At 54.3% G+C, this 19219-nt stretch overlaps 1 protein-coding gene across 23 annotated transcripts in view; it reads left to right on the forward strand.

Moving 5' to 3' along the window:
* GRK4 (G protein-coupled receptor kinase 4) overlaps positions 1-17962 on the forward strand; it is a 46346-nt gene extending 28384 nt beyond the window's left edge. For 11 of the 23 annotated variants that reach the window (XM_023745369.1, XM_023745375.1, XM_023745382.1 and 8 more), the window contains 11 exons: positions 551-691; positions 3106-3296; positions 3963-4000; positions 6172-6261; positions 7612-7820; positions 10130-10267; positions 11966-12169; positions 12504-12647; positions 13592-14030; positions 14798-14950; positions 17411-17960. In XM_023745369.1, coding sequence (XP_023601137.1) covers positions 551-691; positions 3106-3296; positions 3963-4000; positions 6172-6261; positions 7612-7820; positions 10130-10267; positions 11966-12169; positions 12504-12647; positions 13592-13606 — 1170 coding nt within the window. In that variant the 3' untranslated portion in view covers positions 13607-14030; positions 14798-14950; positions 17411-17960. Of the gene's footprint in view, positions 1-550; positions 692-3105; positions 3297-3962; positions 4001-6171; positions 6262-7611; positions 7821-10129; positions 10268-11965; positions 12170-12503; positions 12648-13591; positions 14031-14561; positions 14662-14797; positions 14951-17410 lie in introns of all 23 variants that reach the window. The other 12 variants (XM_023745376.1, XM_023745380.1, XM_023745388.1 and 9 more) reach the window with 9 other exon arrangements.
* The last annotated feature ends 1257 nt before the right edge of the window (positions 17963-19219 follow it).

Genomic DNA, 19219 nt, shown 5'->3' on the forward strand with positions numbered 1-19219 from the left:
GGAGTCAGCCATAGACTCATAGTCCAGAGCCTGGGGACTGGTACCTGGGGGCTTACTATACTGTTCTCTCCACTTTTATATGTTTGAAAATGTTCATAATATAAAATTAAATAATATGTAAGTATGACTTTAAAACTAAGTATAATAAATGTATGAAAGTCTATGACTTCTGTAAAATATATTTTCTAATATTCTTGAACTTTCTAAAAAATCAAGAATCCAGTTTCTAAAACTTTTGCTTTTGTACAGAAAAGGAGGGAGACATGTTAAAGAGTTGCACCACGATCACATATGAACAAGTCCCGTCTGCCTACTGTCCTGGGTTTTAGAGCATGTATTTCACGTGATTGCCCCAGCGCCCTGCCGTAGACAAGGAATCCGAGGGGAGGAAGGGGCCAGCTCAGAAACTCTCAACAGTGACCATGGCAGTGGTCTTGGCTCGGCCAGTTCTGCTGCTGCTCTGACAGAGGCTTATCACAGAAGACAGTTTTCCCTGTAGCCTGGGGAATCCCAGCTCCGTGTCAACCTCTTCTTTTCTCTTTAAAACTAGGTCTATGCCTGTCAAGTGAGAGCTACAGGGAAAATGTATGCCTGTAAAAAGATGCTAAAGAAAAGAATAAAAAGGAGGAACGGCGAAGCTATGGCCCTAAATGAGAAAAGACTCCTAGAAAAAGTGCAAAGTAGATTTGTAGTAAGTACCTCCTCTCGCCTCCCGTGGACCCTCAGAGAGAGCCCGGTGGATCTGCAGGGAGTCCCTCCGCTCGCCCTCACTGAGGACCCGTGGGAACCAGCATTTTCCTTAACGACCTGCCTCTAAGCCCCCTCCTTCCAGCCGTGGGAATTTCTTGGTTTAGTGCGTGTGCGGTTGCCATCTTGTGCTGTTAACAGGCATAGGTGTCGGGAACAGCTTTGCTTTAGTAACAGCCCTCTCTTTTCTTACTCAATTCCTAACCGGACACAAACATACGACAGTGGAGAGCCTGCTTGGAACTTGGGTTTGTAACAGATCCGCTGCTTCCACCAGGCCTGGTCTGGCAGTGACTTCCACTGCAAGCTTGCGCCGGCCAGGCCCCCCCGACCCCATTCCCCCGGCAGCCAGCTTCCGGCTGGAGACCTGCTCTAGGGCCTCCTCTGTGGGCCTCAGGCCATCCCGTCTCTCCCTTTCTCTGCTACCCTCACCTTTACTGCGTGGCCCTCAATGAGCACCCCCTTGTATGGTGCCTCTCCGTCACCTTCCCTGGGGTCGGTGAGCTCAGGACCCGCTCCAGGCCCGGGCTGAGCAGTGAGTGGTGTGGTTTCATCTCCAACCTGGTTTCTCGTCACCTGATCGCGTATTTCCTGCAGCATCTACTGCAGTGTGAAGGTCTGGTTGAAGGAAGGGAGTGACAGGTAGTTTGTAAAATGATTTGTAATGTTAGAGTCACTTCCTCCAAGTCATTGATTTCTCAGTGTGAGGTCAGCTGCTTTGTGCTGGGGCAGCGTTCCCAGCAGTGGGTGGCCATCGTGTAAATTTAATAGCAAGACTTTATGTGTCTGCCATGACAGTCTGACGCATGTCACCTGAAAATCTTTAATAAAATGGGCTCATTTTGGCCCTGACCGGTTTGGCTCAGTGGATAGAGCGTCAGCCTGCGGACTGAAGTGTCCTGGGTTCGATTCCGGTCAAGGGCATGTACCTTGGTTGCGGGCACATCCCCAGTAGGGAATGTGCAGGAGGCAGCTGATCGATGTTTCTCTCTCATCGATGTTTCTAACTCTCTATCCCTCTCCCTTCCTCTCTGTAAAAAATCAATAAAATATATTTTTTTAAAAATGGGCTCATTTTGGAGCTGCTTTACACATACTCGGGTAACTACCTTGAAACAAAAATCCACACTCTAACGTAATGAAAGGGACATAAGAAGTAGTTGTGGTTTATTCTATTTAAATGAAATGTTTTTGTTTCTGCCTTTTTGGCTGCTTCCAAGGAACCTAGAAATATTCTTCCTTCCCCTGGAATCTGTGCTCCCTGCATACCTCGGTGCGGGTCCTGCCTGGCCACGGCACGCCCGTCTTCTCCTCCCCGCCCCCAGCCACAGCGCGATTGTGCGGTAGACAGTTCAAGACTTTCTGAGTCACTGATTGGGAAGTTAGTCAATTTATTAAATGTGCCACTAGCTACAATTAGAAAATGAAAAATTTTAAATTGACACCATCTATGATGGCATCAAGGAACATCGCGAGCTAGGCAAAAATTGAAAATGTGCAAGACTTCTCCACTGAGACCTATAAAATGCGAGTACGAGAAGTTCCAGGAGCCCTGGCTGGCAGCTTGGTTGGCGCATTTTCCCAGTACGTCAGGGTGTAGTTCGATCCCCAATCAGGGCACGTACAGCAAGCGGCAGCAAGTGCATAAACAAGTGGAACGGCAAACCGGTGTTCTCTTTCTCTTGCTAAAAAATCAATTTAAAAAGTTTCAACATGGTGTTGAGAGAATACTTAGAAAAGAAAAGAAAATGACAAGTGCTAACGAGGGGGGCTCATGGGTCGGAAGACCAGTGCTGTGAAGATGTCAGTTCCCCCCAAATTGATGCAGAGATTAAATGAAGTGCAGTCCAGTCATAGCCCTAGCAGGTGTGTGTGTGTGTGTGTGTGTGTGTGTGTGTGTGTGTGTGAATTGACGTACAGACCAATAGAAAACCAGGCAAAATAGGTTTCCTAAGTCTACGAAAAAGCATGAGAAGTAGCCCCCGTGTGTGCACAGTCAGAGCCACGCAGGTTAACACCACCTGTGCTGGCTGACAGCAGTGTTGGAAGGATGTGCAGCAGCGAGACCTCCGTGCACTGCTGGGGGCGGGCTGAGGGTGAGGGTGGCCTGGGATGATGATCCAGTGTCTCTGTGAAGTGGTGCCACCCACCCACCCACGTGGGCGTGGCGAGTTCTCTCCCTTCAGTTGAGAACTGGCGCAGGGTCCTCAGCAAGAAAAGGTCCCGGAGCCCCTGCGCGGGCGCAGCCCCTGAAGCAGAGTGGGTGCCTATGCAACGCAGGCCTCACCGAATGCTGTTAGCCCGTGGGGAGGGCCGGGGTGAGCAGGTGTCTTATGTTTGCGATGCTGCCGTCTCCAGGTGAGCTTGTGCTACACGTACGAAACCAAAGACGCCCTGTGCTTGGTGCTCACCATCATGAACGGAGGGGACTTGAAGTTCCACATCTACAACCTGGGCAGCCCCGGCTTCAATGAGCAGAGAGCGGTTTTCTACGCAGCAGAGCTGTGCTGCGGCCTGGAGGACCTGCAGAGGGAGCGGATCGCGTACAGGTGCGGACGGTGCCTCCCGAGCCCGAGGGCCCCGGGCGCTCCCTGGGGGCTGGTCGCTCACCCTGTGGCCCTCAGAGGCGGACCCCGGCTTCCTCTCCGTCCTCTCTGATCCCTAGTGAGCAGTTCTCATTTGTTCAGCTGGTCAGATGTGGGCAGTGCCACTCATGTAGCGACAGAACCTATTTCCGACACCTGAGACATTGAACCTGCTGCTGAGGACTTGGACTCAGTGCCAGCAAATGGCACAACAATCCAGTGTCTTAAAATCACATTTACTTTGCTATTTTTACATCTTAGAATTTAGTAAGGAAACTAAATTAATAGCATTAGTTCAGTGTCTTAGTCTGAGGGAAAGCAGCCCCCCGTCCTGTAGCTGCTGGAGTTTCTTCTCGTCTCTCCTGGGCGGTCTCACCTGGGCCCGCTCCCTGGGAGGCCCTGCCAGCCTCGCCCTCTCTCCTAAAATCCCAGGGTCTGGGTCTCCCTCGCTCTCACCCCTGCCCGTTGGCCGCAAGTCCCTCCTGGGTATTTGCCCGCTCCTTCGATTTCCTAGTCACTGCTTGCCTCGTGCTTTCCCGCAGGCGGGCGGCGTGCGCTCACTCTCACGGGGCATCTTGCCGTTGTCAGCTTCCAAATAACTGCTCTTCGTTGTCACTTCTTCCTTTGCAGAGACTTAAAGCCTGAGAACATTCTCCTCGACGACCGTGGTGAGTGAGCCTCCCTCTGGAGCACAGACTTCGTTGAGAGGGACTTGGGGCAGAGAGTCAGTGCAGAACCCTGCGTGCCCTCCACTCAGACATAAGGCAGACATAGCAGAGCGAGCCTGGGACGCCTCTGCAGGTGCATGGGTGGCCTTGTCACCCCTGGGCTTAGGGAGCAGCAGGCCGAGGTAAACTCACAGTGAGGACATTCTGCTCCCTCCTGTCTTGCTCTTGACCCACATCTTGCTGTATTCCTGAGACGTGGGTCTCCACGCCCTCCTAGCCATGGGCGCGCTCTTTACGGGGCATGTGTCACAGGGCAGCCGTGCACATGGCCACGTGGGCTCTTCCACGGCAGGGGAGCCTGTGATCGTGTCAGGAGCGGCCCTTGGGGCTGGGTCTTGGTCAGCAGCTTTCCGCTGACGGCTTAACGGTCAGTGTCTCCCTATCGTACCTGGGACTCGGCGACGGCCTTCTGATTCTGCCGCTCCTGGGCACGCACTTGTTGGATTCATCTACGAGAAAGAACTTGGCCTCTACGACCAGGAGGTGTGCGCTCTCTGTTTGCTGTCGTTAGGAACTGGCGGGTGGTAACACTTTGCTAGGTTTCAGCCCATCGGAGTCACTGTTCGCTTTGGTCAGCTTTCCCGCTCGGCCAGCAGGTGCCCGTAGATTTGAACATCGCCCTTTGTTTTCTCCGTGATTCTGTTCCAGGGTCCCCTGTGTGGGTGCTGAGACCTGAGTCCACCGTCTCCCCAGGGCCCGTCCTCTGTGTGGAGAGCGGCCTCGCGAGACCCACGTGGGCGCCGCGGTCCCGTTGCTGTGCGGGTCGTTCTTCCGAGGCCTTCGGAGTTGGCAGAGGAAATGTGACTTTTCTCTTTTTTTTAAAGAAAACGTTCATCACGGGTTCATATTGACATTCCCCTCTTCTTCCCTTCGCATTTTTCTCTGATGCTGAGAACATTAGGGCCTGATGACTGACATCCTTACGCTGTTTTCCTCACTTTGCTTTTTTAATATGTAGCAGAGATCACTCGCCCACACGCAGGAGATCTCCCGGCCCCTTGTCACCGGGAGGGCCTGGCTGCCCCAGTCTCTGCTGTCTCACTGTGCACAGCGTGCAGCCTGGGCACATGGCACTGCCTGTGGTTCCAGTGCAGCCCTGGGGTAGAGCCATAGGAGTGGGGTGCTAGGCTGAAGGCCAGGTCACGTGCAGTTCTGCCAAATCCCTCCGTCGGGGGTTGTGCTGGTTGTTTTGTTTGTTTGTTTTTAAATAGAGGCAGGGAGAAGGAGAGAGAGAGAGAGAGAGAGAGAGAGAGAGAGAGAGAGAAAAGCATCAGCCACCTGCTTCCTACACACCCCCTGCTGGGGATGGAGCCCTCAACCCGGCATATGCCCTGACTGGGAATCGACCCAGGACCCCTTATTGCATGGGACAAGGCTCAGCCAACAGCCCCACGGGCAAGGCTGTTGTGCTGTTTGTATCTGCACCAGCGAGGGTGGGTGTGCCTGTGTCCCCACACACCGCCCACAGACCATATCTCAAACTTGCAGTTTTTCCAGTAGGTTTACTGTTCACTTCTCTTTTTAAAAGTAAAATGAGACGGGGAACTTGAAATTTTGCAACATGCGTGTACTCTACTTAGACATAAACTATATAAAGCTGCATTGCTGAGGGAATCTCCTCTGTGAAGGAGGAAACCCAGATGCGCTAATATGTGGCAGAGCTGGGACTCAAACCCAGGCCTCGGGGCTCCAGAATCTGCTCTAACCCCTGCACCCTCCTGCTTCCTGGGTGGGCTCGCGCCCAGGGCATGATGGGATTTGTGATGCGGTGCAGCCTCAGTCCCAGGTCCCTGTTCCTGTCCCGAGCGCTGTGTAGGCTGGTCGGGAACGATTCAGTGCCTGGGAGAGCTCGTCAGCTGGTGTCGATGGTCAAAGGGCTTCCCGACCCCGAGCCAGGCAGAAGCCGAATGTCCTGCTGTGAGTGGAGCTGAACGCTCTGGGTGGTACTTCAGCAGATGTGGAAAGGTCACTGTCACTTAGACCTCAGTCTTTGAGAGTATGGGCCGCTGCAACTCCCGCCATGCGTTGTAGGTGGCTCTCCCCAGGCTGTAGGGAGTTGAAGCGTCAGCACGCCCCCCTGTGATTTGTGTCATGTATTTGAACACACGCAGGACATATCCGGATTTCAGATCTTGGTTTAGCCATGGAGGTCCCAGAAGGGGAGACAATTCGAGGAAGAGTTGGAACAGTCGGCTACATGGGTACGTAGAGGACCCCTTCAGCGAGCCTTGCCCTTTCTGTCTAGGTGCCCGGGTTCTCAGGACTCAGAGACATTCTACCTGAGGCACAGGTGGCGTTTGAAGTTGTGCCGGCGGCGTGGGAGTGTGAGGAGTCCTCCTGTCCACTCCTCTCCTAGGTGGGACTGAGGCCCAGAGACGTCTTGGGCCCCGTGAAGGCAGGGTCGGGACCAGGCAGCCCATCGCACTGCGCCGCTGCCACGCCGGGTGCACGCGGCCTCGCAGACCCTGGTGGAACTGTGTCCCCTGGCCATTCCGGAGTCAGCTCCAGAGCAGTGACCTCACAGCTCCAGCCGGGCGCCAGCCTGACCCCAGGGCGGCCTCTCACATGCCGAGGGGCCGCCGAGGGCCCCTGCAGAGCCTGCAGCGACTCCCACAGCCAGCTGCTCTGCTGTCACCTGCCGCGGGGACCTGATGAGATGAGGGATAGTCCAGTGAGCAAGGCCCTGGCTCAGGAGGCCGCCGAGGGCCTTCGTGTTCCTGAGGCGAATGCCAGGGGCTTCCTCCCGAGTCAGACAGGAGGGAACCTTCCGGATGCCGCCCGGGAGGAATGGCATGATGGTCCCCCCCCTTTTTTTTTCAACTCTTAAATACTTAATTCCCATTTATTTAAAGTTCCATCAGTCTGTGTACACTATTTATATTAAAAACACAGGAAACTGGGGCTCCTAGCAAAAATATACATTTCCATTTTGGAGATTGTTCAGACACTGAGAAGAGCTGTATTCTCAGCACCAGGGCTGGGAGTGGGGGCGGGCAGGGGGTGGGGAGGCGGAGGTCGGGCACAGCGCCTCTCCCTCACAGTGCTGGCCCAAGGGAGCCCCCCTCGGCCAAGGGACCCCCGTGGCTGTGGCTGTGTTGGAGGGAGCACCCTTCCCGGTAGTTCCTCTGTGGGGACTCTTTGCCCGCTCTGTGATGTACAGTTTCCAGTGACAGCTGGACTGAAACATACTTCACGCACATGAAGCCCGCCGACCCGACGTGTACACCCATGGTCTCAGCCGTCACAGCGCTGTGCCCCCACCACCACGGTCTCATTCCAGAACAAGAACGCCCGTGCCCATGCACAGCAGCTCCGTCCCCTCCCAGCCCGGCCTGCAGCCACGCAGCTACTTTCCGTCCCCGGGCCCTGGGCAGTCTGCCTGCTTCATAGAAATAGTCACACGCTAGTCAGCCTTTTGCTCTGGTTCTTTCGCTTAACATGTTTCTAGGTTCATGCATGTTGAGACAAATGTTACATTTATAGTGTGTTATTTGGAATGAGTTACCAGAAAATTTAAAATTTAATTAGCATTTCCTGTGTTTGTTACCTAGCTCCTGAAGTTATCAATAATGAAGCCTATACCTATGGCCCTGACTGGTGGGGGCTTGGCTGTCTGCTCTATGAGATGATTCAGGGACATTCTCCATTCAGAAGATTCAAAGAGAAAGTCAAGCGGGAGGAGGTGGAGCGGCGCGTGAAGGAGGACACGGAGGAGTACTCCCCGCGGTTCTCGGAGGACGCGGAGTCCATCTGCAGGATGGTGGGTCGGCTCGGGCTCGGGCGTGAGCTTCTCCCTCCCGCGGCCATGGCAGCCCCGCGTTGTCGTCCGTGTCCAGTGAGCAAGGCCCTGGCTCAGGAGGCCTCCGAGGGCCTTCGTGTTCCTGAGGCGAATGCCAGGGGCTTCCTCCCCAGTCAGGCGGGAGGGAACCTTCCGGATGCCGCCCGGGAGGAATGGCGTGATGGTCCCCTTCCGCTCACTCAGTGTCCCTGCTGCCCGGCCCACACGGAGGGGTGAAAGGCGCTCCGTCCTCCCTGAAGCCAGTGCTCACATGTTCTGCGTCCATTTCTTCACTCCTTCCCAGTTGCATCTCCCGTGGGACTGTCCTAGGCACTGGGGATCCTGAGTGAGGGAAGCAGACAAGGACCCGTCCCCAGGGCTCATCCTGCTGCAGGAGGGGGGATGGGCCGGAGGGGTGTGGACTGTCACTCACACGGGGAGGCACAGGTGTCCACTGACGGGGAAGCGTCACAGGGCTCCAGGGGAGGGACGTGCCGGGGAGAGGCTGCGAGGAGGACGGAGGGGCCAGCCAGCCTTGGCAGAAGTTCGGGGACTGGGGCGGGGGGAGCAGCTCAGACCTGGCTGCACCCGGTGGAGCGGGCAGGAGAGGCGGAGCGCGGGAGAGATGGCGCCGGAGATGTGGTGCCGGGCCGTGGATGCGCACTGGGAGCTCGTGCACGCTCTGTGCCTCTGGTCTCCGAGGTCATCGGCCGCTCGGGGGTGGGAGGGAGCTGAGGAGGCCCGGTGTGCAGAGGAGAGGAGATGAAGGGAGGGGAGGCCATCCTGCAGCATCAGAGGGCCGTGTGGGTTGAAATGAAGGGAGAGGTTGAGGCCCCGTTATGGGTCAGGCGCCCGTCACAGGAGCCACAGCCTGTGGAGTCACGGTGCCTCCTGGCCAATTAGGTTAGAAAGACGGGCACACACGGGGAGGCTGCTTGCGGGGCAGCAGAGGAGGGCTTGCTGATCATGTAGAGTCGGGATGTGACCCAGGGGGAGTGGCTGGGGGGGCAGGGGGGCAGGTTCCTGGGGGTGTTGGAATCTCCAGCAGGCGCTGTCACTGAAGTGTCAGTAACTCAGGGGAGTGGGTGGTGCCGGCAGTAGCCATGTCAGCTTCCTTCTCCGTTCGTTTCCATGGGCGGCGGCTGTGCTCCTGCCTGTCACGGGCACTGGGCTCAGGGCCTTTCTTCCAGCTCGTTTGCTTGGAGCTGACAGTTTAGTCAGGAGCTGGCCAAGCTGCTGTTCCGTGCAGCTCACAAATACTGCCTGAGTGCTGCACTCGGATGGTTGGAAATGGAGCCTGCCCCGAGGCCTCACAGGCTCCCGGCGGCTGAAACATGGAAAAATGACTATAGTGAAAGGCAGGTTTAAATAAATAAATAAATAAATAAATAAATAAATAGCAGGTAAGCTCCAGCCAGAATGCTCTCTGGCCTCTGCCTGGAAACTGGGTTTATTTTCAGAGAAGCGGTAGGTGCTGGCTGTGAGTCTGGCAGGGGTCGCAGGCCTTTCTGGAGGGGCCAGAGGACCAGTGTTGCTTAGGCCCTCGGGGCTCGGGTGTCTGTCAGGACTCGTCATCCCGCTGCCAGTGCAAGAGCAGCAGAGCCGCTGACCGCTGACCCGGGCCCTGTGCTCTCGCAACCGTGCCCTCGGGCAGCTCAGGCAGCCGGGGGTGGGGCGGGCTGCGCTCCCGGCCGGCCCGGGTGTATTTTCAAGCTCCAGGTCTTTCCTGTGTTGCTTGGAGCCCAGCCAAACCTTTTTGGTTGGTTGTAACTGTGGAGGAAGGTCTTCCTGAGCTGTGACAGTTACAGATATGTAAGTAAGAACACCTTGGAGGAGACACTCCGTTAATTGTAAGCGTCTGTGACTTCTAGAACAAGGCTTGCTAAAGTGTTAGCTGAGACCCAGCGACCTCCTTAGTGAGCAGATCAGGTGTGAGTGGTTTCAAAGTGTAGGTGTGACTTAGCTGTAAGTAGTTACTCAGAAGTGCTGAACGGTTTCTATTTCTTTTAGAGATTTCCCTCATTTTTCATGGTAAAAATTTATTTTATTAGGGATTTATTAGCCAACTCTTTATTTATCGACAGCTCAAAGGAAAACTTCAGTTTAACTCCGTTTGAAGCACCGCATGTTTAATTAGTCAAGTCTGAATTAATGAAGTTGGGTGGACACTGAAATCTGAGGCCTCTGTTTCGAAGCGGGTGCTCTTTGCCCCATTCCTTGGGGACTGTTGTGGAGCTGTTCTGCGTTTCTTTTGACCCCGGAGCTTTTGACTCCATTTCTGCTTCTTCCAGTTACTCACCAAGGACCCCAAGCAGCGCCTGGGCTGCCAGGGTGACGGAGCAGCTGGTGTGCGAAAGCACCCCCTGTTCAAGAACATTAACTTCAAGAGGCTGGAAGTACACATGGTAGAGCCCCCGTTCTGCCCTGACGTGAGTACCGTGTGGCCCAGTAGTTGGGGTCCCAGAAAAGGCAGGCCTCACCCCAGTAGCTCCAGGTCACCTGGTGCAGCCCGTGGGTGTGACTTCCGCTCAGGTCCCCTAGGATCTGGTTCCTCCTCCCTCCCCACCCCCATAGTCCTAGGCCTGTCCTCACAGGCCTTCTCAGCAGCGCTCTGGCTTCGGGCTTGGGGCCTGGTGTCCACCGTGGGCCATCGGAGCTGAGCCCGGCCACTGCTGTCCTCAGACCTCCCCCGCAGTGTCCCCTTCTGATGTCAGTGCCGGCCAGCGTGTGTCTCAGAGGTCCTGGCTGCACATTGAGGGCCTGGAGTGGTCGCCTCAGTGTGTGTGGGGGGGACACTGACCCAGGCTCGGGCACGTGTCAGTGCCGATGGGAACACAGGCGTAGATGGATTGGACAACGGTCTGTGGCCAGGTGTGAGGCGGTCCTGCAGGGTGTGATGGCCGTGAGATGTCTAGCCGCAGAGTTATATCCATATATCTTACACGAGTGGCTTCTTCCCTGGAACTGGTTCCAATTGCATGTTGATGACACGCTGTAGTGTCGGCACAGGGAGAACAACAGCCGGCTCCCCTGAGGGAGCTCGCTCCAGGCTGCGCAGATCAGCGGTGAGTCAGTTACAGCAGGAGCAGAACCCCAGGCAGAGACTTCCAATGGTCTGCTGGGCCCTAGAGCCTTCTTTCCACCAGGCCTGGGGCCGCCTGGGGCCTGTGCAGGGAAGGCCGGCCAACAGTCTTCTCTGAGGAGGGAGAGATGACCGGGGTGCGGTGCTAAAGACACGTAGGCCAGAGGTCTGGGCGGTTCTGGGAGTTCCCTTGACTTTAGCCAGAGGACCTGCGGGGGCCAGGTGACAGCAGAGTCTGATGGTCATGTGTCAGGCACTTGCACTTGAGTGGGGATCAGTACAGGTTCTGGGCCTGGGGCTGGGGCCCGGTTCCACCAGCCTCCCCCTGGACTGTCTCCCCTTGTGGTGGCAGAGGCTTTCAGAGAAGTTCCTACATGGCATCGGGAACAGGACCCCTTGGTCCTCACTCTGTGGTGTGCGTGCTCGGAGCTGCAGGGCGCCCCTTGCCTTAGCTGGGCCAGGCCGCTGCTGCGCTCTCTTCCTCACTCCCAGCCAAGCAGGCGGCCGCACTGACATGCCCTGCCTGCTCCTGACCGCTGGCTCCTGAGGACAGCAGTCTGGCCCCTGGCCCTGAGGAGGGTCTGCAGACCAGCCTCCCTCGGCTGGGGACCTGAGATGAGCTCTGACGGGCCCAGGGAGCCGGGACCCGGGAGCCGGGACCGGGGCCTGCCGTTACTCACGTAGACTAGGCGGGTGCTCGCTGTGAAGCAAGCTGAGTGTGAGGTGGGCGTGAGGATCAGGGCCATGTCCCCACGAGAGCTCCCAACCACCCTCTCACCCTGGCCTGCCTGTAACCCACTGCCCACTGCAGAAAAGGGAGGCGCGGGGTCTCAGGTGTGTGGGCAAGAGACCTGGCCGGGCAGTGTCCACAGGTTAATGACACAGTGTCCAGGGAAGGGGTCAGAATGCTTCAAATGAGAGGCTCGGCAGAACCAGGCCCGAGGAGTGTGCAGGCCTCGACCCCATGTGCGGTGTCCGTAGTGGCTAAGGACACCCAGTGGCCCAGTGACCTCACAGCCGGCGCCTCCTTGTTCTCCATGCACAGCGGAATGCGGTGTATTGTAAGGACATCATGGACATCGAGCAGTTCTCCATGGTGAGAGGCATCTACCTGGACGCCACCGACACCACCTTCTACAGCCAGTTTGTCACGGGCTCTGTCTCCATCCCCTGGCAGAATGAGGTACTGCTTGTCAGCATGACCGCTGCCCAAGTGCGGGTGACGGATGAAAATGACAAGGACGTGTGTGTACGTGTGTGTGACAGTATCTTCTTAGCTGTGACATACACACACCTGTGTGAGGGTGTTGAGAGGTAGAATTATCCACGGCAGCTGTCCCTGGTCCCTTCACAGGTGGCGGGCAGAAGGTGGCCATTTGGGTCTGATGGGGGCTTCCGGCCCTCAGTCCCACTTCCTAAGCAGGGCTGGCTGGCTGGCACCAGGGGGGAGGGAGGCCAAGGGACCCAAGAAGAGGCCAGGAGGCAGGGCCAGCAGAAATGGAGGGCAGGGCCGGAGAGGGGCCCCGGGGCTGGCTGACCTGGGGGCCTGCCAGCTGCTCTGTTCTGCCCTCCTGCGGGTGCAGATGATCGAGTCGGAATGTTTCAAGGACATCAACGAAAGTGAAAATGAGGAAACTCAGGACTTGCGTCAGGAAGACAAAACCTGCCAACCAAAGCCGGCCCCCAAGCGAAAGAGAGGCTTCTTCCACAGACTCCTCAGCAGATGGGTGAGGGCCCGGCCTTGTCCCTGTGGTTGGGGCTTTGTAATGTGATGTGTTAAGAAAATACTTCCCCGAGTTCAAACTAGCTTTTCGTTTCCAATGCCTCCTCCGTCAGGCATGCGCACAGGTGAGGAGCCCGCTGTGGTGCTATTTGAACCCAGCCAGGAAGCTCCTCACGCTCTCTGCTGTGCGTGTGGACTCTGCTCTGACCCAAAGGGAGGACGGCCGGACGCAGGCGCCCTCTGCCCGTGGCGGCACTGTCCGCTGGGCTCGGCCATGAGTGTCACAGAGCAAACCTCAAATGGCACCTGTCACTCCCATCTCTACGTTACGGTTCCCATTCGCCCGCTTTCACGGGGCAGCTGCTTCTCTTGAACATGGGAGTGGTTTGCAGAGGTTTTCTGTCGCAGCATAAAGTGAGCATTTTTTCCAAGTGAAGTTCTCTCCTCGGACTAGTGGGTGATCCTGCTTGTCCCCTGTCCACTCTCATGGGCTTCACTCAGAGCTGTCCACTAACACTCGATGAAAACACGCTGTAGGGGGAGCAAGTCTCGGAGTGCGTTGACCATGACCGCGCTCCCTCTGAGAACTGTGAGGCCCAGCTCCTCCGGGCGCTCTCCTAGAGCCTGACTCTGTGGCCGGCCCTGTGAAAACCTCACTATGCCCCAGGGGGATCCGCAGCTGAGGGGGTGCTGTGCAGGGTGAAGCCGCGCCTGCTGGTTCCCCAGAGCGCGCAGGGGTGGGTGATGGGAGCGCTTGTGCGACAGGGAGCGCGGAGAGCCACCCAGCGGGCTGTGTGCACCGAGAACACTGCACGTCACGAAATAAAGAGACGTGTGAGCGTTTTGCCTGCCTTCCAGTTCGAGTCCCAAGGCTTGCCCACTGTCCCTTCCCTCGGGGGGAGTTAAGCCAGCTCGCATCAGAAAGGGACTGATGGCCGTGTGTTGCAGGGCTGCATGAGCTAACCCCGGAGCCGCGAGGAGGAGCTGCCCGCGGGACTGTGCTGCCCGCGCAGAGCCAACCGCACGCCCAGGAGCCGGCTCAGTGCTCGTCCTCTCTGTGAATTGCAATAAACAGGTCTGACACATCTTAAAACGTCCCGTGAGTCTGCAGGTTTTTCCACATTAATAGCTGAATTGTCTTTTCACTAAAGCTGGCTTGAAGAAGAGGTCCCTCAAGGATGGCTGTGACGTCCCAAAGCCCCTTGTGGCAGGGCTCAAGCTTCATGTGCCCATGGAGACGGAGGAGAGGGGGCCTGGGCATCAGCCTGGAGTGTCCTCTCCTCCAGTGCTCGCAGGGAGCGGCCGGTCGGGCCTTCCTGGTCCAGGGCACGGCAGCGTTAGAGTCGCCCGTCTGCTACACGATGTCACGAGGGTCTGCCTTCCTGAGGTGTGCCTCTCCCTGCGTGTGCGGGTCTGTGCTGCTTGCCAGAGGCTCCGGCCCCTCCTGTGACAGAGGCTGCTTCAGGGACCCTGAGGTCAGGGCTTGGCCGTCAGGGGCGACTCACCAACCCTGGGTTATGTTAAAGGGTTTCTGTGACAGTGGCCTGTGATTGTGACCGCATTGCCTCCAAGAATGGGGGTCAGGTAACTGAGCCGAAGGTGAAAGACGGGGCGCAGGCGAGGCCAGGGCTCGGGCTGATTCAAGAGAGAAGGAGCTCATCCCCTGGGATTAGGGAGGACGGTTCCCACGCGGAGCTCTGCACAGACCCCTCAGACTTGGCTGCGCTCTTACTGCGTGAGGGATGGGCCTGGCCTGTGGAGCAGCAAGCTGTGCGGGGGTGGGGGGGCCTAGGGCACTTTCAGGAGGGGGGCTGGGGCACACAGTCTTCTGTTTCGTTGGCGGGAGGGGCGTCATGCAGTGTGATGGCATTCAGGATGTGACTCAGGTCTTCTCTGTCGTTACACATCACCTTGAAAGATGTTAAGGGCAGGGGCAACGACAGCTCCAGAACACCCCATCCCGCCAGGCGTCCTGGGTGCAGCTGCTCTAGCACACACGGCTCCAGCTCCCACTCCTGGTACAGGTCTCCCCTCGGGGACAGACACTGTCCAAATGCATCCCGGGAAGAAATCAGTCACAGTGGGGGAGGTGTGCATACGTAGTCATAACATCAAATAATTGATCACTTTCTTGCTCCCCGGCCATCTTGGCAGCTGCTCTTGGTTGGGGGCTGTCCCACACCTGAGGCAGGAAGACGGTGACTGCAGAGAAGACGGAAAAGAAGACGGGTTGGAGCCGATGCACTCTAGGCTCCAACCTCTCATGGAAGGTGGGAGTCCGTGCTGGGGTACAAGCAGACTCTGAAGGTGAGGCTACAAGGCGAAGCGAAGCTGGTCATCCTGGCCAGCACTGGTTGGGCCTGGAACAGAGCACGAGGCCATGCGGCCACGCCTGGCGCCCATCACCACAGTGGCCACATGGCTGAACTGGGTGCCGCGTGCGGAGCATCCTCGCGTGGGCACCCTGGCTAGCCACGACCCAGGTGATTCTGATGGCGTTAGAAGCGTGCCAGGTCAGGCAGTGGAAAGTAAACCATGCAAAACTGTTCCTTAATAAGACTGGTCAGTTTTATGTAAATGGTCTTGACTCACCAATTAAAGGGGAAGATTGCAGATTGGGTCACAAGGAAAAACCCAACTGGGCTGTCTCTGAGACATCCAAAAGCGAGTGAGAAAAGTTCAGGTGTAACCATTGCACATGCATCCCAGGGAAATGCTAGCGTCAGTGCTGCAGCCGTCACGTCTGAGTCTCAGACAAGGTAGAATCCAGCCCGAAAGTAGTGAGCCAAGCAGAAGGGCACGTCGTAATGCTGAGGATGCAGTTCTCAAACAAGATAAATTGGTCAGAAATAACTGTTCAGCCCTGACCGGTTTGGCTCAGTGGGCAGAGCGTCGGCCTGCGGACTGAAGGGTCCCAGGTTCGATTCCTGTCAAGGGCATGTACCCTGGTTGTGGGCACATCCCCAGTGGGGGGTGTGCAGGAGGCAGCTGATCGATGTTTCTCTCTCATCGATGTTTCTAGCTCTCTATCCCTCTCCCTTCCTCTCTGTGAAAAATCAATAAAATATATTAAAAAAAAAAAAAGAAATAACTGTTCACAGTAACAGCCGTAGCTTCCTAAAGCAGAGCGGAGCAGCTTAAGCCACCTCTCGGTCCCAGATAGAGCAGACCTAGAGCATGGTGAGGTGCATCTTGTGAATGTGAGTGTGTAGATACATATGTATAGATAGATACATATACTATATATTGATATGACATGTAGATAACACATTCTTCATTGATAATGGAGAATGTATCTTCAAATGCCCATAGAACATGCATGAAAAGTGACCATATATTATATAATAAAGGAAATCCTAATAAAAAATTTGAAAAGAGATATAGTCAAGAGTATCTGATTCCAAATGTGGTAAACCTGTGACTGAATAACAGACTCGGAAAGCACAGAAGCTCTGGCACCTGGAATTTGATAGCCTCTACTAAAATTCTCCTGGATCTAAGAAGAGAGATAATCCAAAATTATAGAACTTCTAGAAAATGACCAGCATTCCTGTAAGTCTGGGTGTATGGGACACAACTAGAATAGTGCTCGAGAACATTTATAGCTTCTAATCATACCAACCAAAGTAAGCACCTGGCCATAAAAGAATTGAACCTCTAACTCAAAGGATAGAAAAAACCGAGAAAAACAGAGGAAGAAATTAAAGGACAAAAGTTAATGGCTACTGAACAGAAACTGACACAAATAAGTTCTTAAAAAACCAACAGGGGCGGGGGGGCGGGGGGTAGGGGCCGGGGGAATGTCAAGGGGGGGAAAAAAGGAGACATATGTAATACTCTTTGTAATACTTTAAGAAATAAAAATTATTAAAATATTAATTTAAAAAAAAATGAAAGAACCAGCAAGTGCCTTAGTAACCTTGAGCATAGAAGTGTTGAACTTCATCGTATATAATAAAAACCTAATATGCTAAAAAAAAAAAAAAAACACACAAAAAAACCAACAGATCGATAAAAGTAAAGGGAGAAAACACGAATGCACTTGGGTCCTTTGAGGGACTTTATCTGTTTTCTGTAGGTGGGAATGTTAGGGGCGTCTCAATCAGACTATTCATCAGCCTTTCAGGTGTGTCTTTCAATGTGATGCATCAAAATGAGTGTCCAGTGGGGTTTGGGATATTCTCTGGTCAGCTTCACCTCTATCTTGGATTTTTCTGGCTCTAATAGGGTTTTTTTTGTTTGTTTGTTTTTGTTCTTTGTTATTCCTGGACTCCATCGCTCTTGGGTTTGGCTGGAACTAATGGCACTAATTTAGTCTGTTATCTCTCTCCCTGACTAGGGGTTTTTTTTAAAAAATATATTTTATTGATTTTTTACAGAGAGGAAGGGAGAGAGATAGAGAGTTAGAAACATCGATGAAAGAGAAACATCGATCAGCTGCCTCCTGCACATCTCCTACTGGGGATGTGCCCGCAACCCAGGTACATGCCTTTGACCGGAATCGAACCTGGGACCTTTCAGTCCGCAGGCCGATGCTCTATCCACTGAGCCAAACCGGTTTCGGCAACTAGGGGATTTAAGCTGCCCGCTCTCTGAACTTATAGGGGAACTGGAAGGGAATAGGAATTACTGGGCCTATCATGCCGCAATGGCAGGTTTCAGGCGTGGGGAATGGATTTGCTGGTGAAGAGAACATTTATAGCTTCTAAGTATACCAACCAAGGTAACCACCTGGAAGTAAAAGCCTCATCCCCGTTGTCTCCCCAGGAGAACCTGCATTCTAGAACTTCCAGACAAGCTGGTCCGTCTCTCCTCACACACCCTGACGTGGAACTACAGAGGAAAGACACAGAAAACCATAAGCAGCCGGAGAGGAAAAACCAAACCAAACCATTACACTCAAAGGAGCAACGACTGACTTCTTAGGAACAAGAATGAGAAATGGAAGACAGTCATGTTCAGATCTTTAATTTGCTGACAGGAAGTGTCTGCCAACCTTGAATTCCATACCCAACCAAAAGTCCATTAAGAATGATGGCAAAATGATGACATTTTCAGATAAATGGAAATGGAGAGATTTCAGCAATAGAAGATCCACTGTAAGGAATTCTAAAGGGCATTGTCCATGCAGAAGGACATGACCCCAGATGGAAGATGACAGGCAGGAAGGAATGAAGAGGAATAGAAATGGCACGTATGGGAGTCCGTGGAAATAGATGCCGACTGCTCACAACAGCAGTGACTGTCTCCATTCCCTTTGCAGTGTGGGTGTGTGTTTGTAGAACTAAAATGTGCTGGTCCAGTCATTTGTCCCTCCCGGCTTGGCTTCATGTTTCCTTCTTTCTCTGGCCCAGGCCTGGCCCCCACAGATTCCCATCTGGTCTTGCATTCAGGGCAGATGACGTGTGTGTGTGTGGGGGGTGGCGGCGGGGGGAGCTGTGATGCCAGGCTGCTTTCTATATCTAGGTACCTGCCTTTCCTCCTGGGCAGGACCCGTCACAAATTTGTTGCTAGGCTTTTGTTTTTAGTTCTTTACCAAAACCCATTCTTTTATGCTTTTTCCCCTGAATAGTACACATTCCTTGCTGAAGATTTGAAAACTGCAGAAAAGCACACAGATTAAGATACAAATCATCTAATTGCCCTGCCCACTAACCTGGTGACCAGGTCTCTTTTCTATGTATGTGTCTGTTGCTTTTCTTTTCTTTTTTATTTAGAAATACGTTTTTATTGCGTTTTAGAGACGAAGGGAGAGGGATAGAGAGAAACATCGATGTGAAAGAGAAACATTGATCGGCTGCCTCCTGCATGCCCCCTATTGGGGATCGAGTCCACAACCCAGGCATGTGCCCTGACTGGGAATCGAACTGGCGACCTTCTGGTGCATGGGATGATGCTCAACCGACGGAGCCACACTGGCCAGGGCGTGTGTGTGTGTTTCCCTTTGTTTAAAAAGAGAGGCAGGATCATGCTGCACAGAGTGCAATTTGCGAATGCACCGGAGACCTTTGCCCATGTCATTTGTGCTCCTCTAAAAATGACTGTGTTCCCTCACTGGTTTGGCTCAGTGGATAGAGCGTCGGCCTGCGGACTGAAGGGTCCCAGGTTCGATTCCGGTCAAGGGCATGTACCTTGGTTGTGGGCACATTCCCGGTGGGGGGTGTGCAGGAGGCAGCTGATTGATGTTTCTAACTATCTCCCTTCCTCTCCGTAAAAAATCAATAAAATATGTTTAAAAATAAATAAATAAAAACGACTGTGGTTTTCTGTCCTATGGATCTATCATGACTCATTAGCCCATCTCCTGCCCAGCATTTATGTTGTCTCCTCGTTTTGTCCGAGGTGCTGCTGTAGGTAGTGCCCGTCCTCACACACACACCATTATTTTCCTAGGGTCAGTCACTGGACGTGTCTGCTGTCCAGGGACTGTGCCGTTGTTAAGGCTTTGGAGACGTGCCAAATGGCCCACGCAGCCGTGTTCGTTAATCTTTGCTGTTTTGCTCTAGACCAGTGGTTCTCAACCTTGGCTGCACATTAGAATCACCTGGGAATCTTTTTTAAAATCCTGATTTCTGG

The sequence above is a fragment of the Myotis lucifugus genome, unplaced genomic scaffold (genome assembly GCF_000147115.1).
Source record: "Myotis lucifugus unplaced genomic scaffold, Myoluc2.0 scaffold_540, whole genome shotgun sequence".
NCBI lineage: Eukaryota > Metazoa > Chordata > Mammalia > Chiroptera > Vespertilionidae > Myotis > Myotis lucifugus.